Source organism: Lissotriton vulgaris, chromosome 8 (genome assembly GCF_964263255.1).
Source record: "Lissotriton vulgaris chromosome 8, aLisVul1.2, whole genome shotgun sequence".
Lineage (NCBI taxonomy): Eukaryota > Metazoa > Chordata > Amphibia > Caudata > Salamandridae > Lissotriton > Lissotriton vulgaris.
Genome location: NC_141696.1, coordinates 423,891,748 through 423,919,742, shown reverse-complemented (window position 1 = coordinate 423,919,742; position 27,995 = coordinate 423,891,748). Strand labels below are relative to the sequence as shown.

At 50.0% G+C, this 27,995-nt stretch overlaps 1 protein-coding gene across 5 annotated transcripts in view; it reads left to right on the top strand.

The window, feature by feature from the left end:
• The window catches only part of HERC2 (HECT and RLD domain containing E3 ubiquitin protein ligase 2), a 1,676,463-nt gene that overhangs the window by 749,995 nt on the left and 898,473 nt on the right, over positions 1-27,995 (top strand). For all 5 annotated transcript variants that reach the window (XM_086934186.1, XM_086934185.1, XM_086934187.1 and 2 more), the window contains exons 48-51: positions 528-626; positions 728-896; positions 982-1,107; positions 9,868-9,976. In XM_086934186.1, coding sequence (XP_086790312.1) covers positions 528-626; positions 728-896; positions 982-1,107; positions 9,868-9,976 — 503 coding nt within the window. The remainder of the gene's footprint in view (positions 1-527; positions 627-727; positions 897-981; positions 1,108-9,867; positions 9,977-27,995) is intronic.

Below are 27,995 nucleotides of genomic sequence, written 5' to 3'. Positions count from 1 at the left end.
TTGTTGATTCAGGACACCAAGGGTTCTGCTCTGCTGAGCATGTTCACTCTCAGAAAATGAAACTCTGCTTGAAGATCTGGCCTTGTGAATAAAGTTTAACGTTACCTCTTTTGGGCATTCGAAAATGGCCTAAAAACATTTTTTTAAATGTAAATAAGTCTCGTTTATTCTAACTATTTTTTTTGTATCGTGATGAGCAGAAGATTTGCACATCTTAACTCCCCTGAAGTAAAGTCAGGAGTTATTCCCATAGTGAGGAAAATTAGGCTTTATTAAATGATTTTTTATGTTTTTGGTATCATTTTGACATTTTAGATGAGTCATTCATTTCTGGTACAATTGATAATCATAAAAAGAAGTTTATAGTACAGGAACATGTATCCAAACCGCTTTTTTACAGGCATTTATTTGCTGAACTGACTGGATGTGTATATATTCTTTTTATATTTCTAATTATTTCAGTTCTCGTAATGTCTTAAAATATTTTTAAATCCATAGCATTTGTTAGATTTTATTTTTGTTTTCAGTCAAATGGAGCCGTTGTCACTGAAAGCCAGACCTACAAGAAACGGGGAGATTTCTCGAGTAACGATGATTATGCTGTGTATGTAAGAGAAAACATTCAGGTCAGTACATTGGAGACAATGAAGGTAGCTTAATGGTGATGAGTTTTATAGTAATTTTTTACACTAACCGATGCCATGTGGCATGCTGGTTTTCTTTTCAGGTGGGCATGATGGTGAGGTGCTGCAGAACCTATGAAGAGGTTTGTGAGGGAGATGTTGGCAAGGTTATTAAACTTGACCGTGATGGACTTCATGATCTTAATGTGCAGTGTGACTGGCAGCAGAAAAACGGCACTTACTGGGTCAGGTATATCCATGTCGAACTGATAGGTGAGAAGAATGGTCTGTGATCCTTTTCCATTATAATTCTTGATTAAGCAAACCGGAATAACACAAGGATATATTCTTTTCCCAGGTTTTCCACCACAGAGTTCTCCCTCTCACATTAAGATCGGGGACAAGGTGCGAGTGAAAGCCTCAGTTACCACGCCGAAATATAAATGGGGATCTGTTACTCACAGGAGTGTTGGTGTTGTGAAAGGTAATCTATATGCCAAGGTAACCACAATAAAAATGCAAATCTCAGTTGAAAGATTCTGTCAATCACCATGAATGCAGCAGAAAGGTTTATAGGCATAGCTGGTTTGTTGGCTGTGTAACACCTTGCCCAGCATAGATTCTGGAATGTCAGTTGAATAGGTTAGGAGAGGTATTGATGATAGGCTGGTAGTCTTTCCTCCCCTTCAAGATCAGAGGTATGGATGATAGCTGAGAGGCTTGATGATTTGCCTATTGAAGCTAGTAATTTGTACAGTGAGAAACCTGGCATGTAAACCTTTTAGGTGGTTTGGCAAAAGTTTCAAAATCTCACACGGATAAATATTCAACATCCTGCTCTTCTCGTGGGAGCCATGCATCAGTATCTCCTCACAAAATGCTTGATCACAAAAATGGTCAGTTTAGCAAACGCAGAATAACAGCAAGTTGCCACAGTTTGCCAGCTCTACCTTCCTCGTCCACTGTATTGATAGCAAGTGGCACCCACCAAAGATGTAACTCATTTAATGTCATTGTCCCATTAGCTAGGCAGCTTGAGTATCTTGAAACTGAAATGCCAAAAACTGAACAGCATTGTGGAGACTCGGAGGCAAAATAGAGGTATATTGATTGATTTGTGGTCATTTTTTCACTTGATTACATTTCCTGTTCATGTATTGCATCATTACAATGTTAAATCATCTCTCATTAACCATCAAGAAGAGGAAACACAGTGATGTAAATAAAAAAACAGCAACTTAAGTCATCATATCAAGTCCTCTTAATTCATAAAGTAAAAGAAATCCATATTGCTAATATAAACAGGACCTACAAATAACGTGCTGTTAGCTAAGCTCAGCCCCCATAGGTGAAGGAAAAGGTCAGCGGACAGACAGCATAGAAAAAGTCACAATTTATTATCATCTATAAAAAGCCAACTCAAATGTCCTCCCCTTTATCACACCTCACAAGATCCCTCTGATCCCACTTCTACCCCAGTTAAATATCATTCACTGCCATCATAGGATCAAATAGATTTCAGATTGCCCATGAAAGCTGTTGGAGATGTATGCTGAGAAAAGGCATGATGTTTCCCTTGAAGCTCCATGCAAAGCCTCACTGTGCTAAAGTCACTGACATTTTAGTTATAATCTCTTTTTTATATCCATTACATCATTTTCATGCATACAGGCTTGAGCTTAAATCAGGAGTAACAGGAGTTGGTTCTCATCTAGCATTATAGATTTCTGTTGCTTGTGGCCTTTTGAATTTGGTTGCTCCAGTTCACCTGCACCAACCTCACATTGCTGCCTCTTGGCCTGTTTAGTGCCCTTACAAAAGAGTCCATACTTTCTATATAAAACCTTTGCCCCTAGTTGAGTGCCAGTCCGGGCAACTCTACCAGAGCTATTTGGACCTCCACTCTATGGAAATAGTCAGTGGAATTCCCTGAAGGTTCATTCCTCTTCATCCGGTCTTCTATGAGGTCAGTCTTCAAATTTGGTTTGACCATTGATGTGCGCGCACTATGTTAAAGTGAAGACAGTGAAGAAAAAAAAAAGTTAAGACAGTGCCTCCAGCTCATATTTGGTCTCTGCAAACTGGCTTTTCCACGCACAGACCTTGCGGATAGTGAAGACCATCTTCTGTTCTACTCCCATCCCTTGCTCGGTTAAGTCCTTATGCTTGCTCTATGCCAATTTCTCCACCAAAGCTATTTGTGTTCTTGCTCTTGGATCATCAAATTGCTCATTGGTAGGACTAGCATTTCTTTACCTTTTTGTTACTTCCTCATCTGTAGGTGTAGACCCTGAAAGTTACCTTTTCCCAGGTGAGATCCTGCTCCTCATGACTGGAAAATGTCCACTTTTCAGGGTGGCGGGCATTTCTCCAAGAAATTGGTGGGTAGGCAAGACAGTCATTCTCGAATCTTCACAATAGTGTTTAGTAGATACTTGTTAATAACAGAAGGGACGCCTTTCCAGGGTTCTGTGTGTGAGACGTCCCCTGTTGATAGAAAACACCTTGAGCGACCTGCAGTGGTTACAGTATTAGAAATAGCCACGACCTGTATCGGAGTGTTTTACTGCTGTCTCCTCTGGCTCAGCATTAGTACGGTTGCTCCTCCTTGAGACTCTTGCTGCTTCAGTTATTCATCAGCGGCTCACCAGGTTTTTGGTTCCGCCATTGTAGTTTCAGCTTGAGGTCCCTCTGTAGTTTCAGCTTGAGGTCACTCTGTAGTTATCCAGTATTAGGGTATCCTTCATAGATTCACATGCCTGAATCATTCCCCGTCGTCGGGATGGGAGTCTCCGGTACATAAATAAAGTAATGACCCATTAGACATATATAGTAATAGGCCAAGGGCCTCACATTAGTAACATCTCCATGTCCTTTTGTAAAAAGGACCAAACTCTAGAGAAGAGCCAATCAGCTATCACCACCCTCTGGAACCTTCCTGGAAGGAGCTCTAGTCCCTCAGATTTTCTACCGCACGTCGTGCTAAGGGAGTCTCCCCTGAGCTCTGCTCAGTTTTCCATGTTTCTGGATTTCCAATGATTTTTTTCTTAAGGATTTCGTGTTCTGTGTGAAGTTCTCAATATCTTCATGGCAGATACTCCTAAGAAAGGCCTTTTTAGGCCCTGTGCTTCCTGTGATAAAGAGTAAAAAGCGGCTTTATGTTGATGACCAACACAAAGACTGCCTCTATTGTCTTTACCCGGACCATTCCTCAAAGGACTGTAAGGTATGTTGTACCTTTTCTTCAAAGACCCATAAAGACCGGGAGGGACACCTTCTAATTTGGCTGCAGAGACTTAAAGATCAAGACCAAGCCTTGTCTTCTGAGGAGAGTGAAGACTCCTTAAAATCTTCAAGATCCTCTCAAAAAAGTCCCAGGGTTGCTTCTCCAGGACCTTCGTCACAGTCTCCTCCAAAGAAGACGCACAAAAAGTCTTCAGAGGCTCTCCTTAAGGCTTTACCAACAAAGGTTTCTCCACAGGAGGTTCTACACACCTTTAAAAAGCCTAGTTCCACCTCGTCGACGGTGGCGTCAACGGTGAGAAAATCCCCGTCTACATCTGTGGGAGTAACTTCGTCGACGACGACTGTCTCCACCTCTTTGGCATCTTCTGCATCATCCACGTCGAGAACGACTTCGTCGACGCTGCTAAACCTGTATCAGCGTTGATTAAAATTAAGACATCATCGTCGACGTCCAAGCCAGCGTCAAAGCTATGATCGCTCGTCGACGACACCAGAGTCCAAAGTAGAGAGTGCGTATGTCCATCTCAAAATAAGAAAACGCATGTTGACACCTGCTCTGACTTCTCCTAGCAGGGTCCAGCAATTACCTCCGACTCACCTTTTGGAAGAGGAGGAAGATTCAGATGATGGCAGTATGTTCGGAACTGCAACAAGTCCTTCGGAACTCCATGTCAAATACTAAGAGAGTTCGGACTATGACTATGACTAACAAGCACCAGAAGACCAGCCATATTATCCTGACGACAGCCATCCTCCCCAACCTCCCATGGTTTGTCTACCTGCGTCTTTAGTTTCTGACCTCCAATTTCTGATTACTGACTACAAGCAGAGATGTCTTACTTCTGCTACGTCTCCTGCTCCGGTTGTCTCTCCGCCGCCAAGGCTACAGCCTCCACCTCTACAGTCTGTGCCTGTCACGCTACCACCTCCACCTTCCACAGATGATGAGGATGATGAGCAACAAGAGGAGGGAGAACTCCATGATTCTCAATCGACTCATGATGAGTGGGATGATTGTTATCTCTTGTCCAGCGTCTCCGGTGCCTACTCAAACTGATTTGCCTCCTGAGGCTATCAGGGGTTTTCATAATGTCTTGGAAAGGGCCGCACAGCGTTTCCAGATCCCTATGCCTTCTCACCAACAGGATTGTTTCCTGTATGACTTTAAGGAACCTTTCAAAAAGTTTGTAAGATCTGTACCTATTATCGACTACATCTGGGATCAGGGTGAAAAAATAATGCACAATCCATCTTCAGTTGTTACCTTGGGTCGACAAAAAATACAGAGCTCCGGACACTGCTCCAGACACTGCTCCAGCCTGCCTTACTGGACATCCCAAGCCTGATTCCGTCATCACTCAGGCTGCCCAGAGGAAATCTAAAAACCCTTCTGCCCCTCTGTCCACTCCTGCTGACAAGGAAGGCAGACGTCTTGACAATATTGGAAAACGTTTTTCTTCCATGTCTGCATCAACATGGGTCTAATTCCTTAGTGTTATTAGGGCGCTATAACAGGCAGATGTGTGTGGACATTGCTCCATACTTGGGAACCTTGCCGGACGACTTGAGGGAAGAAGCTAAGAAGATCTTGCTGGAGGGGTGAACGTTCGGCTTCCGAGATCATCGATTGTGCGATGGATATCACCTCTACTGGTTTCCGCCAACTAGCTGGGGCTGCTGTACTACAACGCCAAGGTTGGCTGAAGGCAATTTCAGTCCGGCTGGAAGTCCAGACAAAAATTCTGGACATGCCCTTTGATGGTCAGCTTCTCTTTGGCACGCATATTGATGAGGCTCTTCAGGGCATAAAAAAGGATACCAACACGGCTAGGGCTTTGGGTACCCTTCAATTTACAAATTCCCCTTTTCGTGGCTCAAGGGGTAGAGGTCGATCTTTCACCAGAGGAGACTACCAACACTATTGGTCTTCCTATTCCTCCTCCAACCAACAATATCGGCCTTAGTACCAACAATGTAAACAACAGCAATCCTCTTACACTAAGACCTCCTTTCGAGGAAAAGGAGGACGACAGAAGAACTCTGCTCGGCGGCAATGACTTTTCTCTACCGCTGGTCTCCATTTCCTCTCCACCCTCCAAAGTTGGAGGAAGAATTTCCCATTTCTTACACAATTGGAAACAAATACCAACAGACAGTTGGGTCCTTCAACTGGCACACTTTGGACATTTGCTGGAATTCACTCCTCAACCTATGCTTCACAAAAATCTACGCCTTTTACTCCTGGAACTTTCACTCATGCTCCAGAAGGGAGCTATAGAAAGGTTTCCTCTTCGTCAACGAGGAAAGGGGTTGTACTCCCGTTTTTTCCTGGTGCGCTAAAAGGAGAAGAAATGGAGACAAATCCTGGACTTGAGAAGTCTCAACAAATTTTTAAAGAAAGTTGTTTCGCATTGGTTACCATCCAAGAAGTGCTGCAACTTCTCAATGCAAATTACTACATGGTGTCTTTGGATCTTCAAGATGTCTATTTCCATATCTCTATCCACAGAAATCGCAAGAAGTTCCTGAGATTCGCTGTGGCAGGCAGACATTACCAATTCCGAGTCATGCCCTTCGGACTCAAGTCGGCTCCATGCATTTTTATGCAGGTCTTTCCCTATCTCAATCACTGGCTCGTCAAGGCACCTTCTCTAGACGGCGCGAGCAGGTCTTCCGACGTCTGTCTACAGCTTTTCAGTCGCCTAGGACTCACTCTAAATCAGTACAAGTCCGTCCTCCAGCCTTCTCAGCGGATAACCTTTCTGGGTGCTACTCTTGACACAACCCAGAAGAAGGCTTTCCCATCACAAGAGCGACAGAACAAACTTCTTCATTTGGCAAATCAAATAAAATCCAAGAAGTCTCTCTCAGTACTCCTCTTTAAATCCCTTCTCGGACTGATGTCATCCTGTATTCTGCTTGTTCCTTACTGTCGCCTTCACATGGGCCCTCTCCAAGAAGCACTGTCGGCTCAATGGATTCAATCCGAAGGATCCTTCGACGATGTCATTCAAATGAACCCTCAGATGGTCACTGCTCTGCAGTGGTGGACTCGTCCATGGAATCTTTCTCAAGGCCTGCCTTTCTTGCTCCAAGCTTCTCCACAGGTCATCACAACAGATGCGTCGCTGGAGGATTGGGGAGCTTTCCTCCAAGAACTCCGAATCAGCGGGAAGTGGTCTCCTGCCGAACAAAAGCTTCACATAGACCGCTTGTAGCGCGAGGAGGTTTATCTGGCTCTCCTGGCGTTCCTTCCCAGGATCAAAGGTTCTCTAGTGCTAATCCGGACGGACAATACTACAACAATGCACTACCTGAACAAGCAGTGAGGGACTCGTTCACTAACACTATCTCACGAATCTCAAAAAATCTGGAACTGGTTACTTCATCACAACATTTCCCTTCAAGCGGAATATGTTCCAGGAACAGACAACATACTGGCCGATTCTCTAAGCAGGCAACAAACAACATGCCACAAATGGGAGTTGAACCAGCGGAATCTCTACCGCATATTCTCCCAATGGGGCACTCCTCTCCTTGACCTATTTTCTACCAAGCAGAACGCCAAATGCCAAAACTTCGCAAGCTGGCATCCCCAACGGGGATCTCTAGGGTATGCATTTTCCATCGCATGGTTCAACGTCTTTGCATACGCTTTTCCACCGATTCCCCTGATTCCCAGGGTCCTCAGGAAAATGGAAGACAGAACCCTGTCTGCTAATCCTAATAGCTCCAGCGTGGCCACGTCAGCATTGGTTCACGGAGCTCCATCTTCTCTCTCTAGAACCGCCGATCTCTTTGAAACCGTTTTCCTCTCTCCTCACAATGAACCAGGAACAAGTACTGCATCCGGATCCAGCATCTCTCAAGTTATCGGCTTGGCTCCTGAGTTCCGAGAGTTTCATGGCCTAGACATTCCTCCAGACTGCAGGGCGGTTCTGGCTCGGGCTCGAGCCGACAGTACTGACAAGACCTATTCCTTAAAATGGAAGAGGTTCTGCATGTGGTGTAAGTCAGCAAAAATACACCCTCTTTAGTCTTCCCCAGATCAAATACTGCCTTACCTTCTCCATCTGGCGACTTCAGGTCTTTCTCACGCCTCTATTAAAGTTCATCTGGCAGCAATATCCAGTTTCAGAAGATCTTCTGCAGGCCCTTCTCTTTGGTCTAGTAGGTTAGCAATTTCTCAAAGGCCTATTCAGGACTTTTCCTCCCGTAAAGTCTCTGCCTCCCACTTGGCAGCTCAACACAGTTCTTGCTCAGCTTATGAAACACCCTTTTGAGCCGATACACAGAGCTGATCTTAAATATCTTTCTTGGAAGACGGCACTCCTTCTAGCCCTTACCTCTGCAAGGCGAGTAAGTGAGCTCCATGCATTCTCAGTTCAAGACCTTTTTCTTCAGTTCAAACATGACCGGGTTATACTGCAGACTAATCCTAAGTTTGTGCCCAAAGTCCCGTTAGACTTTCACCTCAATGAACCTATAGTCTTACGGACCTTTTTTCCAAATCCTCAAACGGCGGCGCCTTGCGTTCCACGGTTCAAGCCCATTCTACTAGGGCAATGTCTTCCTCCATGGCACTCTTTGCAGGTGTGCCTATCACAGACATTTGCAGAGCGGCAACATGGAAGACGCTGCATACATTTACCAAGCATTACTGCTTGGATACGGAACTCATGAAGGATGCTGCAGTGGGACAGGCAGTGTTGCGTTATCTATTTCGATAGAGGTAAGCCCTTTTTTCATCCCACCATCCTTTCTTTTATACACACATTTCTCTATTGTGTTCTTTAATGGTTTCTTTGATTGCAGTTTGGTACTTTCTATGTTTTACATTGATATGTTATTATCTGGTGAATTTGTATATGCTGTACCATCTGAAATGTGCTCATCATTGCTTACTACTCGGATTCAGGCATGTGAAGCTATGAAAGATACCCTAACACTGGATAAGGAATGGGTTACTTACCTGTAACTGCGGTTATCCAGTATTGCTATCTTTCATAGATTCACATGCAACCCACCCTCCTCCCCTGGAAGGGCTTTCCTAGTTCTCTCAGTGATACACCTTGTTAGGACTGTGCTTACGAAAATCTGAGGGACTAGAGCTCCTTCCAGGAAGGTTCCAGAGGGTGGTGATACCTGATTGGCTCTTCTCTAGAGTTTGGTCCTTTTTACAAAAGGAGTTGGAGATATTACTAATGTGAGGCCCTTGGCCTATTACTATATATGTCTAATGGGACATTACTTTATTTATGTAACGGGGACTCCCCTCCTGACAATGGGGAATGATTCAGGCATGTGAATCTATGAAAGATACCAATACTGGATAACTGCAGTTACAGGTAAGTAATGCATTCCTTTCAGCTTGAGGTCACTTCCTGAGTCAACCTCATCATATGCCTTGCAACCAAAGGAACACAATTCTCACTGGCCTTGGAGGCTGATATGACACACAGCTCCGGTAGAAAGTGATGACAGCCAGAAGAGTGGAGAGTCAGACAGGAGTTTAAAAGGCATTGCAGTGGTTTTAAGCTCCAGCTGGCCCTTTGTGTTTTATATATATTTTCAAATGGCATCTAGTGACTATTGCTTTACCTCTTGACTACTGTGTAAAATGGTCTGACTACACAGACTAAATCCCAGAGGTAGAATAGATTCTAATAAACCTACATACGTTATGATCAAGTTCTATAACTTCTAGCAGCTGACTGGAAAAATAAGAGCTATTCCAGTGTTCTAAGGAAATGTTTTTAGATATATCATAAATGTTGTATTTTCTATTAGTATAAAATTTTAAGGTTCTTACCTGTAAATCATAGTCTTTAGTATTTTAAATGAATATGATCTGTCCGCCCTATGAATTTAATTGTTACATTTGACTATCATACATTTTTCAAGGGAGTGGAGCAAACTCATTTCCAGAGATGTTTTGAATAGAATATATGTTTTTATGATGTACATTGGTTGAATGATATTTCCTTTTGTGTCATAGCTTTCAGTGCAAATGGAAAAGATGTTATTGTGGATTTTCCCCAGCAGTCCCACTGGACCGGATTATTGTCAGAAATGGAATTGGTTCCCAGCATTCATCCGGGTGTCACGTATGTAATTTTCTTCTGAATCAGCAATTGTTTTTAAAAACTGTTCAGTTCATTAAGCATTAATGAGTATGGGTATCCATTGGCTTTAACGGATCTTTCCCAGCATTGTTACCAGTCTGACAAACCCACTGTCCTCTACAGCACAATATGTTTTGTTTTATGACACTTTTACCCTTTAAAAAATATTTTCTCAATGTACTAGCAACCAAGATCCATAAATTGGGCTCTTTCAAAATCTTCATGTTCCCGGCAGTTCAAGTTTCCCTAGTTGTGTTTGAAACTGGTCAATAATTTTCACTTCATATTTTCCTCAAACAAATGCAGACTATCCTAAATCTTTTGTGAAATCAGCACAAAAGAGGACACCTTGAGGGCTGTTTCAATTTCACTTGTTTTGTCCACATCTGTACTTGTATTGTTGAGTTTCTCAAATATGCCAGTCTTCTAAAATCTTTGCAATGTGTGAGCCTCACTACCTGAATCTCACTCGCAGTAAATTCATGGTAAATAGATTCAGATAGCAAACTGCCATTTTCTGTCTTGTAAGATGAGGCTGATGTTGCACAGCTTGCCTAAGAAGTTGTGGGTTGGTTGCACATGAACGCATACGCTTAGTCACGTGCGCAGGCTGTGCATGTGAGACTACCATCTTGGGTAGCCTGGTGTCTACGCACAAGCAGCCTGTCACGGAATGGACCCTGCAAGGAATGGTACTGGCCTTGGGTATTCATTATAATGTGAATGGGCATTCATAGTGTAGGTCTGTAGTGCTTTGCTGAAGATCTGTGTTACTTAAACTATATTACACGCTATTGGAGAAACCTTCACTGCAGTGCAGTTTTTGTGCTACTTAGCCCAGTAGGGTTCGGTGAGGTCTCCATCTAGGTGTAAACATGCACCTCAAGTGAAGATCAACAGCCCCTCACATGATATCTACACTCCTTATGACACGTAAAGAGTTTTCATATTTCCGTGGCTCAGCTCATAATCAGATTTCAGGCCTTTGTCCATCTGCTGGGCCAAGTTAATTTATCTGCTGCCCATCAGGAGATTCAAAGGCCTCCACAGACAATAGAGCCTTTAACAGTGTTTGACTCTTTCCCTTGGAAAGGAAATCTGCATCTATTAATACGTTAATAAGGGGGAAAGATGTGGAATAAATTCCAGAGCTGCTGAGTTCGGAATTGGGTAACCCTGTTCGAGTCTCGTCATCTGCTCATTATCCTGTGATTCTGGGCAAATCACTTAATCTACCTGTGCCAATCACTTAATCTACCTGTGCCTACCAAAAGTAAATGTGTCCTTGTGTAATGTAACTGGTGCCTATGTAAAGAGCTCCAGTCCCTTCCGATCAAGTTTACACTATATAAAACTCCCCCAAAAATGAAGAAGCTTGTCACATTGCACTTGAGCTGGGAGAGCCAAGGCCCATTAAAAAAACAAAGAAAGAGTGCCACACCTCTGGATTCAAACACATGAGGGGCTTTCCTTTGAAGTTGTGATGAGAAGGGATTAGCAATTGGTTCAGAGCACTAGGCTCTATGAGAAGCTCTTTCTTCAGACAAATGTAAGTCTCCATATTGGAATGTCCCAGATGCTGTGCAGGATGGTAGGGACATGGGTGGAGTGATGTAGCATCCTAGGATTGGTCAGGGGTCCTTTGCTTCTATAACTTTACACCCCCCCTTAAAAGTCCATGCATAAGGGAGAGATAGATAAGAAGACACTGGATCTGAGAGCAACAACAGTGAAATAATGCCCAACTGGAAGGAGAAGCCGCCTGATGACACTGAAAGAATGAACTAAAGGACTTTGACTCCAGCTTTTCCCAGACCTTGGATGGGTGTCTCGAGGCCCAGTGGTGTTGGCTCACATAGGAATAGTTGGGGGATGGACCTGTTGGGGGACCTTGGAGGGCTCCCATGACACTTCTGTGTATTGGTCCTACAGCGAGGTGACCCCATCAGGTTACCACTTACTTTCCTCAGCAGTTTAGGAAATTCTGAGGGTACTCTAGGGGTCTGGTGTATAGGCAGGGTCAGTCTCCCCAGCCTCTGCTGCAATTTTCCTATTGCTTCTCAGGCTGTGGACATGGATCTGGCAGGCAACGTGCAGACCAGCAAGGGCACCAGTCATCCCAGTCTCATTTCTCTGCCTCCAAGCTGCCATTAGGGGAACACAACCACCTTGTGGGAGGCAGGATCAAGCCCTTTCTCCCCAGTTGTCCAACAGATGGATTCTTCAAATCGTCGGGCATCGTTATGCCTATTATTTATTTCTGCTTTTACTCCCCCCACCCCTTCCCTCATCCCCTACCTAGGGGTATCTCAGAGGAATACCTGTCTATCCTGTTGCAAGAGATGTGAGTGTTTTCCCCAACTATTCTTTACTGGTATAGGAATGATATTTTAGAGACAACAAGCACCCAGTATATAGTAAACTGAATAGTAAAACATTGTACACGTTTTAGCAGAAGTATATCACAAGGCATCATAGACACAAACCGAAGAGCTACAAGCATTGGCAGGATTACAATAGCACAATGTGGTGGGGGAGCAAAACTGGGCAAGGACAGGTCATTTCTGTCACCTATTTTACAGGGTATCAGCTGTGAGGTATGTCATTCAATGTATTGACATCCACGTAGGAGTCAGTGAGTGTCTCGCTCCATTGTGTCAGGAAACGTGAACCATGAGCCCCTTCTATGCAAGACCAGGGTCACCCGAGCCATCTCCCATGTGAGGATGTGAAGCAGTCGAGCTGGCTTCTCCCAGCAGTGTTTGCATGTCCCACGATTGTAGAAATGCTTCCCAGACCTGGGAGTAGGCGTCCATGTGATGATTCCTCTTGTATATAATGCATGTGCATTACGTGATTCTATCCAGTTCGAAGAGCCAGTCAGTTCCATTAGGCACTGACTGTTTCCTCCAGTGGCGTAGAATAGAGAGTTTGGCTGTTGTCAGACCTGTCACCAGCCATTGTTTCCCATACTATGTGGGCATTTCACAGTCAAACATGTTGTGTAGGAGGTAAACAGCCGTCACACCACATCCATAACCCTATATGCAGTTACAACGCGGTTGTAACAACAACATCGTGTGACAACGCATACGATTACCCCGTAAGTCGTTACTGTAAACGACTTGCGTAGGAGGGAGGGGGGCGGCGGGGGGGGGGGGGGGGGTGTTGAATTTAAAATCCAACATCTTCCCTACAGTCCACACAGACTGGAGTTAGAATAGTAAATTTTACTATTCCAACATCCAGTGTCCCCCCTCCGCAAGTAGTTGTAATGACTTGCAGGGTAATGGAATGCGTTGTTACAACGCGGTTGTTGTAACAACATGCGGGGTAATGGTATGCGGGGAAAAGCGGCATATCCCGTGTAGGAGGACCAGCCGTGACAAAGGTATCAAACTGTCCTTCTCCGAGTTGCCAAGAGTGCTCCATACTGCTGACCAGTAATCATTGAGTGCCGGGTAGGACCATAAGATGTGTACCATGTCACATTCCCCCCTGTCCGTATTGCCAGCAATCATGGTGCCCCAACACGCCCACCCTGTGCAACCACACCGTGGTCCAGTATCAATTGTGCAGCATAGGATAGTTTCAACCTGTATTCTCGGAGAAATTAATTGTGGGTCTCAAGAAGCCAAGTCCAGCTTTCGGGGAGTGTGTGTGCCCCACTACTTCCTGGCTAAAAAGCTGAAATGCCTCCAGAGAGTGTTGTGAAAAGGCAGCATGGATTAGAAGATTTTAGAATCTGGATAGCGCCCCTGAGGCCGTACCCCAAATAGTAAGTTGTCTACCTAATATTTCCCAGAGGCTGTGGTAAAGCTGAAGGAATTGCCAACAGGCCATTGCCTGGAGACCATATTCATGGGAAGGATCATCAAACGACTTGAGTGAAGAACTAGAGATCAACTGATCAAGCGTGAGTATGCTGCCCTCTCTCTAGGATGGTCATGTGATCATGTGGCCACTAACCCGTATTCTTGCATTGGTGCAGATAGGGGCTGCTGTATGCATCCATGGGTCTACCTTAAAGGACTTGTGTGCCTTCTTCTAGATACGAAACATGCATACAGTGATGGGGTTGGCAATTGCTTGCACCTCTGTTTGTGTAGCATAAAGGGTGTCAAGAGTGGCCCCACACTGCAGTATAGTTTTCTTGATCCTGCACCAGAGGTGTGAGTTTTGCTTTCCAAAAAGCTATTGAAAAAGTTCAGACTTCTGCCCATTGGAGCTGTCATGACATTTGATCAATGCTCCTGATATTTCAGGCTCAGTCCTGGATCTCCGTGAGAGCAGCTCTGAGGCTTTTTGGCCTTTAGCCACCTGTATCCTTGTTGTCAACTATTCTAGGTGGCATATGTGGGCTTTACAATGGAATCTGAAGATTCAGTGAACCCAGCAGCAAGTAAACCTATTGGATACCATTCAGATTTTACAAGAGACTGCCCCCAATCTCCAGTGGTAGCTCCAGTGGTAGCTACTCGACTGCAGTTGACCAGTGGCAGGCCCCTCGCCATTCCCCACCCATAGCAGTCGGTGGTGACGGACATATGACTGCTGGGTTGTGGAGATCAGAGGATTCTGCTTTCCGATGAAAGCCCGATTCAATATCAATTTGCTGCCATTATGAGCCTTTCGTTTGACCTAGAAGGCCTTCCTGCTGTGAATCAAAGGGAGTCTGATGCAGGTATTGCAACAAACATCCCACAGTGAGGATAATTAGTGCCTCTGGAGTTGGTTGGAGAGTCCGAGCATCTCCCTGATCTTGAACCATCTGATAGGGTCCTTGAATGGCAGAGCAGACAAGCTCAACAGACAGAGGCTGGTGGACCTTAATGGCCACTACATTCCGAAGTGGCGCAAATTAGCTTTTGGTAATGGGAAGAACAATGGTTTAATCTTTTCACCACCGTTAAGAATGTGCAGTGTCATGTGAGTGAGTGCTGAAGTAGACAGAGGGCGTGCTCACCCTTAGTTACGCGAGAGGAGGGTTAGAAGCGACAGACATTTCCTGAGTTGGGTAGTATCTGATGGAGACTACTAGCCGCAGATTCCTTAACATAGAATTATCCCCAGGCGTGAGACTGGATCCGGAAAGTTTTCTTTGCCCCAGCACACTGACGTCAGTTTTTCTCTTTTCCGCGTGCATCGCGGATCCAGATCGTATCCTGACCTGTTTTCAAGCCTCCTTTTCCCGTTTTGTTTAGTTGAACAGTATGTGAATTCCTTCGGACTTCAAGCCGTGTACGGATTGTGCACGTCCGATGTCGGCGACAGACCCTCACACGATATGTATTTGGTGTTTGGGCGAGCACCCAACGGACTCTACGGACTGCGAAGCTTGTCAGCACCTTAAACCGAAGTCCCGGCGGGAGTGCCGGATGAAATTGCTGTCTGCCTGCTTGTCCAGGTCGGTGTTGTCCCAGCGTCCGTCCCCTTCCTCGGAGGCCAGGAACCGCCTATTCCGTCTGCGGCATCGCCCCGCGCCATGGTCCCAAGGGCGTCGCTCGCCAGCTGGTAGGTCCTGTAGTTTGTCTCAGAGATCTTGTCCTCGTTTGGCGGAGGCGCAGGTTCCCCTCAGGACGTGCGCCCCTGCCAGTCACCACTCTATCCGCCGTTTCCCGGCATTGGGGCGACTAGGGCCCAAATGACAGCCTAAACTGTGGCTCTGCAGGCTTCTTTGCCCCCTCCTCCACCTCCTGAGACGTCCGCGGATCCCTTGCCTCGCGCCGGGCCTTCCGTGGAGTTGCCGGCGGCTTCGGCGCCGAAGGTTTAGGCTTCAGGTTGTAGAAGGGTGGTGTCGTCGAGGGGTAGTCCTTCGGGGCTCCGCTCTTCGACCCGTGGCGTCCCTGCCTTGCCGCAAATCCCTACGGGGCTCCCTGTGGCGTCGCAGGAGGTCGCCGGGACTCTGGGCTTGTCCCTCGGCCCTCGGAGCAGGCAGCTGCCTCTCCAAAGGCCGAGCCGGTGCCGTTTTGGCACCTGAGGCTTTCCTCCCCGGCACTGTCAGTGGAGGCTGGGGCTCGGGGTGCTTTCCCGAGTCCCTCTCGGTCCGCTCCGCGGGCGGCTGCCCCGAGTGCGGTCTAACCTGCGCCTTTTCAGCGCTGTTCCTTAGCCGCACCGGCTCCGACCCCGCCCCGGTCTCCTAGGTGGCACATGGTGGAGGAGGTTGACTCGGCGCTGCCGATGCCCACTTCAGCGTCGAGCCGGTGCCTGTGGCGGATTCCATGGTGCTGTGCCGGCCTCAGGTCCGTGATTAGTCTTCTGAGGAGGTTCCCTCCTCTCCGGAGACAGGGCTCCGCATTGTTGCCTTTTCACTGGCATCTTCCAAGGTGGGCTCCTCGCCATCCCTGCAGCCTAAGTCCTCAGGCCGTTCTTTGGCAGTCCGCGGTTGGACCCTCCTTTGGCCTTTCCGCCCTCTCCCCGGGGCCCCTCAGGTTCCCAACTCATCCGTGGATCCCCCACCATTTTGGGGCTGGCCGCTCCCTCCTAGAGCTGGACTTGGGGACAGACGGCTCAGTTTGCAGCCATCGCACATGGAGAAATTGCTTTCTCCCCCGCGGCGCCTTAAGGAGGCCAGTGTCTCCTTCGTTCGGGCTATTTCCACGGCCGCTGGCATTTTGCGGTTGTACAATCCTGTCACCCCTTTACCTACAGATATTCTCTTGGAGGTTCTCCACCAGGGCTCTGGTGGACGAGAACTGTTCCTTCCTTTTTGAAGCGTTGCTACACAATTCTCTTCTGGGGGCTTGGGGGAGTCCTGCCACGGGTGATCCGGTGCCTCACCTGCTCCTGCATCGCCACCACTCTGCTCCGCACGACCCTGTCTGCCTTTCCTTTCACCCTTCTACTCCAGGCTCCATTCTGCGGACGGCTTTTCTGTGCTTACCTGTGGTGTTGTTTCCCCATTTCGGGAGGTCCGGTGGTTGGATTCATGGGGGCGTAACATCTTCGCCTCTTCCAGTGCTGCCTTGTGGGTGCTCAACACTTTGTGTATTGATCAGGGCTACCTCCAGCCCGTGGGATTCTGTGGAGTCCCTTCTTTCTCATGCCTCACATGAGGGTGCCTGTGCTGATCTACGGCTCCATCTGTTGGATGTTCGGGAGTTGGCCGCGTTTATTTTCTGTGCGGCCTCGGATGTTGCTGATGCTCTCGGCCGTGCTATGGCCACTTCTGTGGCTCTCCGTCGCCATGCTTGGCTACGGGATGCTGTTTTCCCGAAAATATTAGGGAACGTCTGGTTGATCTGCCCTTCGATGGGATCCTTTTGTTTAACACTCATGCCGACTCCGCCATTCAGTGTCTTCTTGCGGGACTCCGTCCGCCTCCTCCTTCTCCGTAGGCTGGCTGTTGGTCCTTTGGGCTTGATGGGAGACGTTATCCCACTTGCTCCTAGAATCTGATGTTTTGAGTGGACGGTTTATATATTCTGTTTGGTTAATGTGACTTCAAGGTCCCTTGGTTGGCCCCTCTTTTCTGTTGGCCACTGGTTCGGCCCCACATTTTGACAAGTGTGTGTTTTTTGCCTAATTACTAAGCCGTTTGTGGTTCCTGCCGCAGGTCTTATGTTTTTGTTCTCTAAATGCAGGATTTGTTCCTTAAGAGTGGTTTCCATGTTTTCTTTGGGACGTGTCTTACCCTAAGTGGGGTACTTGTAGCTATTGTATAGCTCTGTCCTACGCTGGATGGGTGTGGACTCCCTTTTGCAGTTCCTCACCCCTCTTGGCGTCACTGTATTCCGCTGGTGCGGTTTCTTTCATCCTTGTCTGGGCGTAGCTTGCGCTGCTCCAAGTTCTGTCTGGTGTTCCAGGGAGAGTATTTTTTCTTGTATTCTTGTTGACGGCTTGGTTCGTCCTCCATCTTCTTCTTCTTCTTTCCTAACTGGTCCCGCTTCTTTTAGTTGGTCGGTTTTTGTCCGAAAGGATCTCCGTGGGTCGTTCTGGGTTTCCCTGGCCTTGATTTGGTCTTGAGCTCGGCTTGGTCTGGGTGCTTGGCTTCGTGGTACTTGCCAGCTGCGGCTGCCTGTTTCTCTGGTCCACTGCTAAGGGTCCCGGAGTGAGTCCTTGTGCTTTTACCTCTTTTTCTGCTCAAGCCTTGCGCGGCTGCGTCTTAAATCTCCCACCAGCCTTTCTTGGCTGTGGGGCCATTCAGCCTTGTCCCTTGTCTCACGGCTGTGGCCAGTTGAGCTGTCCCCTTCTCTGTGTGTGTGTTTTCTGGTGGAGGACTTTGCCTCCATTTCTACCTCTTCTCCTTGGAGTCTTGGGGTGATTATTTCTTCCTCTGCCGTTGTGTGTCCCTCCGGGGCTTTCTGGCGGATGTCCCTTGTACCTTGGTTGGGCTTGGGGTATCATGGCCTCCCTTTGCCTCGTTCTTGCTCCTTCTGCTTGGTGGGGGATGGACCGTCCTTCCGGTTCCAATGGCACATCCCCTGTTTGGGCCCTGTGCTCTTCCACGCTGGTGGGGCTCGCAGACCCTCCTCCCCTCTGGGTAGGGCTAGGGTGTCTATTCTACGTTAAGGAATCTGCAGCTAGTAGTCTCTATCAGATGTACGAGTTACTTACCTTCGGTAACGATGTATCTGGTAGAGACAAATCTAGCCGCAGGTTCCTTCACGACCCGCCCTGCCTCCCCATTCTGCGAGGACCCTTAGCTTGGTCTTCTGCACACGTCTACCTCTGGGCGGTTTGTCTTCTGCGAGTGTCCTCCTTCACTTCCTCCCTGGTGGGATGCTTGTTTTTGTTTTGTTTGTTTACATCCACTCCTTCCTTTCTGGTAATTGATCGGTAGGTTTGTGTTTACTTCTGCATCCCTACACCCTGATTTTTCCAGAGTGGGGCCTACTCATACCATTCTCCCCTTTTCATTGCTTGAAATATCTGAAAGAAACGGGTTAGTGTTAGATTCCTTACCTTAGAATATCCCCAGGCGTCAGACTGGATCCGGAAAGTTTTGCGTACGAGTACCCTTGCGGGGTCTGTAGGCGTCGTCTGCGGCTCCGCGTCCACGGTCGGCGGCGTGATCGCCAGGATGACATCGTCGGAGTACTTGGACGCCGCCCTCGCGCGCTGACGTCCGTTCTTCTTTTTTCCGCGCCAGTAAACGCAGATCTTTTGTTGATCATCTTTTTCGAGTCGACATCGACTCCTGGTGCAGATAGAGATGCTTGGCTTCAGACCCTGTGAGGCCTGTCACCGCATGACGTCTGTGACCGACCCCCACAGTCGGTGCCTTTACTGCCTCGGGGCTGACCACGACGACAAGTCGTGCCCCGACTGCCGGGCCTTGACCTCGAAGGCTAGACGGGAGTGGTCCCGCAAGCTGCTCGAGATCCGGCAGTTGGCTCCGCAAGCCGCTCGAGGTCCCGGTCGAGGAGGAGGTCGAGGGACCAGTCGCAGAGATACAGTCATCGCTCGTCGAGTCATCTCCATCATTCGTCGGGCTCCAAGTCCTCCGGTAAGTCGAGGCCCTCTGGGAAAAAGTCCAAGAGACATCGCTCTTCGACCCCCCTCGCGCGACGCGGCTGAGGGCTCGGGCGACACCACCCGCGCGGATCCGCTGGAGCAGCAGGCGCCGCCTCCAGGCCCATACCCTCCGGCCACTGGCCTGCGAGCGACGCCAGAGGAGATTTGTGATTTCCTCATTGCCATGAGGACTCACTTCCCTCCGTCGAGGGTTACCGGGTTGCCTCCGGGCCCCGCAATCCCGACTGGACTTCGGTCCCGACACCGCAGGACCCCACAGGATCCAGGCCTTGATCCGGGCCGTCGCCATTCGACCTCACAACCATGGTGTCGTCCCTGCGCCGTCTTCGGACGACACCGGCCACAGGTTCAGCCCCATTCCGGGTCCGACGCCGGTGCGGCGCCGCTCGGCACCGTCTCCGACGTTGATGGGTGAGCAATTCATCTATGACCCGGCTCCCTCATTTTTGCCTGAATTTCAGGACACGGATGAAGGGGAGAACTTGGAGGGGTCTGAGGACCCTCTGGCACAGCAGTGCCAGTTGAGCCTGGACTGGGCAGATGAGCTGGGGTAGGCCAGTGGTCTAGACACTTCGCCTGACACTGATTTCATCTCTCCTCCCTCCGTGGCTTCGGAGGAGGGTGCTGCTGATAGCATGGTGTTGACCAGGGCAGCCAAGGTCTTGGCTCTTGAGCTCCCTGTCGTGGCCGTGAGGACTAATCTCCTCACTGAGGTGCTCAAACCGCAGGCAAACTCCTTGGAGCCTCTACTGCCATTCGATGAAGCCCTCACTGACGTTCTGTTGGGCAGTTGGTCCAAGCCCTCTACAGGCCTCCCGGTAGATCGGAAGATGGCCCGACGCCACCGCCCTGCTCCGGGCGACCCCTGCTTTCTGTCCACCCACCCCACCCCTGAGAGTCTGGTGATCCAAGCCTCCACATCCCAGACCGCATTTCTGACCGCTCCTCCGGATCGGGAATCCAAAAGGTACGATCAGATTGGAAAGAAACTGTTCTCACTAAGTTTGGGGCTGCCGTCTGTCAATACCGCCTGCCTTTTGGGACGTTACACCCACTCTCTGTGGGATACGGTTGCGGAGGTGCTGCCGCAGTGCCCCGTGGAGGTCCAGGCAAAGATTACCCAAGCCCTAGTAGAAGGGCGGGATGTAGCACTCTATTCCATACATTGTGGCCTTGATACCACGGACTCGCTGGGTAGGGCGATTGCAATAACGGTGGCGGTTCGCCGTCACGCCTGGCTGAGGTTTGCCAACTTTTCAGGGGATGTCCAGGCCACGCTCATGGACATGCCCTTTGATGGCCGTCGCCTTTTCGGCGACAAAGCAGACCGTTTCAAGGACTCCAGGGCCACGTCCAAGTCCTTGGGCCTGTCGGGCCAGCGTCAGCAAACTTCTGCTTTTCGTCCCTTTTGTGGCCACGGGAGGTGCGCCCCCACACGTCCAGCCAGCCACAGGCCGCAGAAGCAACCTCAACGCGGTCGCGGATGTGGTAACCGCCGTGGCGGTGCCGGGGGACAACGGCCAGGTAAGTCCACACCCGCTCCCGCAGCATCTGCCTCAAAGCCATCCTAGTCCGAGCTTTCAGGCCCATACGACGCCAGTGGGGGGCAGGGTCTGCCATCACCTCCTCCACTGGTGTACCATCACGTCGGACAAGTGGGTGCTGCAAATTGTCAGAAAGGGCTACTCCCTCCACTTCGAGGTGACCCCTCCAGCCATGCCACCGCAGTGCCACTGAATGTCGGGGGATCGCGTGCAACTTCTGCAGGAGGAAGTTATGACCCTCTTGGCCAAGGGGGCTATCGAGCGCTTTCCTGGGCCAGAAGTAGGATGTGGTTGCTACTCTCAGTACTTTCTGGTACCCAAGAAGGGCAAAGGAGGCCTAGGCCCTATCTTGGACCTCCGTAGCGTCAACGGCTTCCTCTGGAAAGAGAAGTTCAAGATGCTGACTTTAGCTCAGGTCTTAGCTGCCCTAGACCGTGGAGACTGGATGGTAGCGTTGGACTTGCAGGACGCTTATTTCCATATCCTCGTCCTGCCGGCCCACCGGCGTTACCTGCGGTTCACGGTAGGCCACGGGCACTTTCAGTTTACCCAGCTCCCCTTTGGCCTTACAGCGCTCCTCGGTTGTTCACGAAAGCGATGGCCGTGGTCGCAGCTCATCTGCGCAGATCAGGGGTTCCAGTCTTCCCCTATCTCGACGACTGGTTGTTGAAGGCGGGCTCGCCCCAGACAGTCGTCGACCACCTTCAGACTACGGATGACCTGCACCTGTTGGGGTTCCCCATCAATGTGCCGAAGTCGCACCTGTGCCCCTCTCAGAAGCTCCTCTTCATCGGAGCAGTTTTGGATTCGGCGCAGTTTCGGGTTTATCCTCCCGAACAGCGGGTTTGGCATATTCAGGCTCTGATTCCGATCTTTCAGCCTTTATCCCGAGTCTCGGTCAGGTTGACGCTGCGGCTTCTGGGGCTGATGGCCTCCTGCATCCTTCTGGTGCATCACGCCAGGTGGCGGATGCGGGCTCTGCAGTGGGATCTGAAGTTTCAGTGGGCCCAGCATCAGGGCAATCTATCCGACCACGTTCAGATCACGGAGGGCACTCCGAGACAATTGCAGTGGTGGCTCACGAACCGCGATTGGGTCAGCGACAGATCCCTCTCCCTACCCCAACCGGAGCACGTAGTAGTGACAGATGCGTCCCTCCTGGGATGGGGAGGCCACATGTGAGAGGCGGAGATCAGAGTCCTCTGGTCTCCGGCGGAGTCCTGGCTCCATATAATCCTTCTGGAGCTGCGGGCGATCCGACTTGCACTGAAAGCATTCCTTCCCTCTGTCTGGGGAAGTGTAGTGCAGGTGTTAACGGACAACACCACCGCCATGTAGTACTGCAACAAACAGGGCGGGGTGGGGCCGTGGACCCTTTGTCAGGAGGCTCTGCGCCTCTGGCAGTGGCTGGAACACCAGGGCATTACCCTGGAGGTTAAACACCTGGCAGGTTCCCTGAACGCCAGGGCTGAGGGCCTATTCCACTCGGGCCACGGCAGCTATTACTGCCCTGGGTCGGGGAGTCCCCTTGCAGGACATCTGTCAAGCAGCTACGTGGGCTTCACTGCACATGTTTGCTAGACACTACTGCCTGGACAGCCAAGTCTGGAGAGATGTCTTTTTTGTCCGTTCCGTTCTCCAGGACTTTCTGGTGTGAACTTGGTTCGCAGACCCACCACCGGAGTTGATATTGCTGGGGTATCTATTCTAAGATAAGGAATCGAACACTGACCTGTTTCTTTCAGATGCACAAGTTACTTACCTTCGATAATGATATATCTGTAAGAAACCGTAGTTAGTGTTCGATTCCTTACTGCCCCACCCATCCTCCCCGTTCTGCTAACCTAGGATATTAGGGCCCTAGTTTCATGGCACCAGTGTCGGTCTCTGGCATGGCTCTGCATTCCCGGCACGGAAAGCTATTTACAAGAACTGACGTCCGCGCGCGAGGGCGGCGTCTAAGTTCTCTGACAATGTCATTCCGGCGATCACTACGCCGACTTGCGCGAAGCCGCAGACGATGCCTACCGACCCGCAAGGGTACCGCTAGGCAAAACCTTCCGGATCCAGTCTGACGCCTGGGGATATTCTAAGGTAAGGATTCTAACACTAACTACTGTTTATGTAGTAGGGGGATCTCTGTGTATAGTCGTAATCTAGTGAATAGTCCTGCTCATGTGCGGGGACCCCGGAGCAATCAAAAATAATCTCTTAAGCTGTCTTCATTGCAATCCTGCATAGACACTTAGAGAGAATTAAAGGCAAATAATGCAGCCTATACTTAAAAGGCTACACTGTCCAGTACTTCAACTAGAAATGCAAAGGATATTCCACCAACATCATTTTCAACACAGTTTCACCCATAGAGAACCTTCCCCCTTCACAAAATCCTTGGAATGATAGAGAGGAAGGGATGGACATACAAGCCCCCCATAGACTGCCATTATGTGGCTTAAAAAGGGATACCGTGCCTTTAAGAAACTTTCCAGAACTTTCGGTATCCCAGAATGCACAGCACTTCCCTCCACTTTCAGTTCTTTTTTCCGGCTCCTGCTAGCAGGACCCTGGAGCATTGAGCTCTCCCTTTTTGGGTGTTTATCTAATCTTTTTGCACTTTTAAAGTGTTCAGAGTGTTTCGCTCGACATCCTTTGGCCCTTTCTGCTCTTGCTGGTGTTTTTCTAGTAAGTTTAGCCACTCTTTTTATCAAATATGCCATCCCTATTTGATAGGTGTCCAGAGTGTGCTGGAAAGAAGGCCAAATCAGACAAGCACAGGGTGTGCATTCATTGTCTGCCCCCTTCTCATGTCCCAGAGGATTGTGAGATCTGCCAACTGTTCTCCAATAGGACCCTAAGGAACAGGGAGAAGACTCGGCTTCATAGATTGGAGAAGCGAAGACCGCGTGACCAAGGTGGGTCTGGGCATGAAGGGGCTCCTTCCTCTGCCCGTGCTGAGGCCTCTGGGGGGCTCCCCAGTAAAGAAAAGGCCAGAAAATGACATCGTTCTCCATCGACGTCGATGGCCTCGACGCTGGTATCTAGAGGAATGACCACGGCGTGTTCCCCGTCTCCCCAGGGCTCTGGGTCGAAGCGGCGTCGTCGTTCGGCGTCGAGGGGATTGACGTCGAGACCTCTGACGAGGTCGACGTCGAAGACAACTTCGTCGTCGAGGTACCACTGACGTCGAGAGGGGTCTAGCAGGCACCGGCGCTCGCCGTCGAGGCGACTTCGCCGGTCGTCGTCGACTCGACGTTCGTCGCCGAGGAAGCGTTCATCGACATCGAGAAAGAGATCTTCGACGTCGAAGAGGTCGGCGTCGACGCGTTCGACGTCGAGGAACAGATCGGAGTCAAGAAGAAGAGAGTCCAGGTCCCGAAGGCGTTCTAAGGCCAGGACAGAGTCCCAAGGCTCCGTTATCAGCATTTCTTCTTCAACCACGAGCTCACGGTCGCGGCGGCGCCGTTGCTCGTCAAAGAGGCTGTCTGCCTCGAGGTCCCTTTCAAGGGTACGGAAGCCAAAGAGAAAGAGTGTGGAACAGTCTCCGGGCTCGGAGTACTCACAATCCTACTCACCCTCTAGGCATGGAACACCGCCTCCTCCGTTACCTAGGGGCCTTCCTCTGCGGGCACCTACACCTCCTCCGTCTCCGAGGACACCTACACCTCCTCCGCCTCCGAGGACTCCAACTCCTCCTCCTCCACCTCCTCCTCCGAGGTCTTACTCATCTACCTACGCCACCCTCAGGCTCTCCAAGGCCTAGGCTGCCGACTCAGCCTCCACAACCCGCGCCTGTACGGCCAGTGGATCGGCCAAGACCAAGGAGGCCGAGGTCCTGTTCCGGACGGAGCAGGTCCAGAGATGATCGTTGGTCGTCTACTAGATCCAGACAACTTCACAGGAGAGACAGGTCCGGGTCCCGCCACACAGAGTCATTCAGTGCCAGGGACTATTCACCAACGCTTTTGGATTCCCCTCAGACGAGGGTGTCTCCGGTGGACGACATTGCCTCCTTTCAGGAGGTCTTGTTGCGAGGAGCGGCAAAACTGGGCATCACGCTGACGGTTCCCACGCCCTCAACCTCAGTTACATTTGAGAACCCTGCATAAAAAACAGCTGTCTCGTCCCCTACTGCCTTTGGTGCCAGGGCTAGAAGAACCAGCCATGGACCTCTTCCTCACGCCTGCCTCTACGAAGTCTGCACCGTCAAGGCTACAAAAGAAGTACAAGGCCCCTGAGTTGGACCTTGCCTTTCTGCGTTCGGACCCTGTACCGGACTCAGTGATAGTGACGGAAGCCAGGAAACAACATTTCACCGCGCCATCATCAACGGTGCCTCCTGACAAGGAAAGTCGATAAATGGACTCAGCGGCAGGAAAGTATGTGGTACGGCCTCCACGTCCATGAAGGCCGCCAGTGCCTCTGCGTTGTTGGGGCGGTACAATAGAGCATTGTGGGAGTCCGTGCAGCAGTTCGCAGAACAACTTCCCAGGGAACGCAGAGAGGACTTCCAGGAGATCATCACGGAGGGGATGATGGTCTCTAACCAGATAATCAGCTCTGCGGCGGATTCCTCGCTGTTGGCAGCCCACGGGTACTGCCACGGTATTAACCTGTGCCGACACGCCTGGCTGCGTCTAACGTCGCTGAAGCCCGAAGCTCAACAGAGGGTCGCAAATCTGCCCTTTTCTGGAGCGACCCTGTTCGGCAGACTTGCGGATGAGGAGATGGCCTGCATGAAGGCGGAAGCTGAGACCCTGACGGCTGTCTAGTTAGAGAAGCCGAAGGAACAAAGGAAGACCTACCGCCCGTTCCAGAGGCGGTACGGTGCGCAGGGCAGAGGACAGGGTCGGCAGGCTGGACAGCAGCAACAGCAGCAGCAATTCCATCTGCGACCGTTGCAGAAGCACCAGAGGGGCAGAGGTGGGCAGCAGTCCTCCTCAGCGAATAAGGGCCCGGCCGGGTCTAAGCCCTGAGGTGCTACTTCCCCCTCGTCCGTTACCCGCTCCGGTGGGGGGAAGCATACAACATTACTTGGCAGAGTGGAGAAAAATTACTCAGGATAAGTGGGTGCTGAATATTGTTTGCAATGGATACAGTCTTCGTTTCATCAGTCCGCCTCCAGCGATTCCACCGGTTTGCTCGCAGTTCCAACTACGCGAGCTCCAGGCGGAGGCCGATACCCTGTTAAGGAAAAGGGCGATTGAAGACGTCCCTCTTTCTCAAAGGGGAAAGGGTCTTTACTCACGCTTCTTTCTGGTGCGCAAGAAAGACCAGAATGAGTTCAGGCCCATTCTGGATTTACGACAAGCAAACAAATGGATTCGCAGGGAGAAGTTCCGCATGCTATCTTTGCACCGATTTACCATCAGCTGCAAAGAGGAGACTGGCTCTGCGCGATATATCTGCAAAATGCGTACTTCCATGTGCCCATTGCACGGAAACACCGGAAGTTCCTGCGCTTCCTGGTCGACACCAGTCACTATCAGTACACCGTACTACCGTTTGGACTGAAGTCTGCTCCAAGGACTTTTTCAAAGTGCATGGCAGTGGTGGCGGCACACCTGAGAAAGAACAAGGTGTTTGTCTACCCGTACCTGGACAATTGGCTGATCAAAGCCTCCACCTTCCAGGAAGCACAACTGCACTTCAACAGGACGGCCGCTCTGTTGAGCCAGCTGGGTTTGCACATAAACATGTCCAAGTCGGTCCCGACTCCTGTCCAGTGCCTACAATACCTGGGGGCATCGATCGATACGTTGTCAGCAAGCGTGTCTCCTTCGGAGGAGAGACGCTTATCGATCCTTCGGAAGGCTCAGGCTCTCACGACTGTTCAATCTACAACATTGAGGACGGTGTCTTCTCTACTGGGGTCGATGGCCTCTTGTATCTTCCTCCCTCCACATGCACGCCTGCACATGAGGCCGCTGCAGGAATGTCTGGAGGATCAGTGGGACCAGAGACGAGGGACCTGGGACGACAGGATACGGTTGTCTCTAAATGCTCAGCAGTCCCTGAGATGGTGGTGTTCGGCGGAGAACCTCCTCAAGGGGGTTCTGTTCTACAAGGACATTCCCTCTCAGACTATCGTGAAGGATGCTTCTCTCCGCGGATGGGGAGCGCATTCCGGACAGTTACAGATCCAAGGACTGTGGTCCCCGACGGAGTCAACGTTCCGCATCAATTTCCTGGAACTCAGAGCTGTTCACTTGGCACTGAAGGCCTTTCATCCGTCCTTCCGGACCAACTCTCTGCTTGTACAGACGGATAATACGACCACAATGTATTATCTCAACAAGCAAGGGGGATCGAGATCGCGCACGTTGTCACAGGAAGCGCAGGCGATCTGGCACTGGCTGCTAGCCAGAGTATTGACGATAACGGCCACCCAACTGGCATGTGTGCAGAATGCTAAGGGGGACGTCCTCAGCAGACTGATTCAGGAAAACCACGAGTGGGTCATAAACGACGAAGTACTCGAAGGCGTCTTCGCCAGGTGGGGCACTCCAGACGTAGATCTGTTTGCCTCCTCCGAAAACAGGAAATGCTGAGACTTCGCATCCAGGTATTACCAGCAGGGGACTCTGGGGAAAGCGTTATGGATCAACTGGTCGAACAGCTTTCGGTACGCTTTTCCACCCATTCCCCTAATTCCGGCGGTGCTCATCAAACTGTCCCAGTCCAGGGCGCGGATGATCCTCATTGCTCCGGAATGGCCCAGACAGTGGTGGTTCACGGACCTGCTTCACCGGTCTCTCCTTCCTCATATGCGGCTGCCGTGCAAGCCGGACCTTCTCACAAAGTTCGGGGGGCAGATGGTGCACCCCAACCTCTCGTCTTTGAGTTTGGCGGCATGGCTCCTGAGATAGTGCAATATGGCCATTTGAATCTTCCTGAAGATTGTATGGACATACTGAAGGAGGCTAAGCGACCTTCCACTAGGACTTCCTATGCTTACAAGTAGAAGAGGTTCTGTATATGGT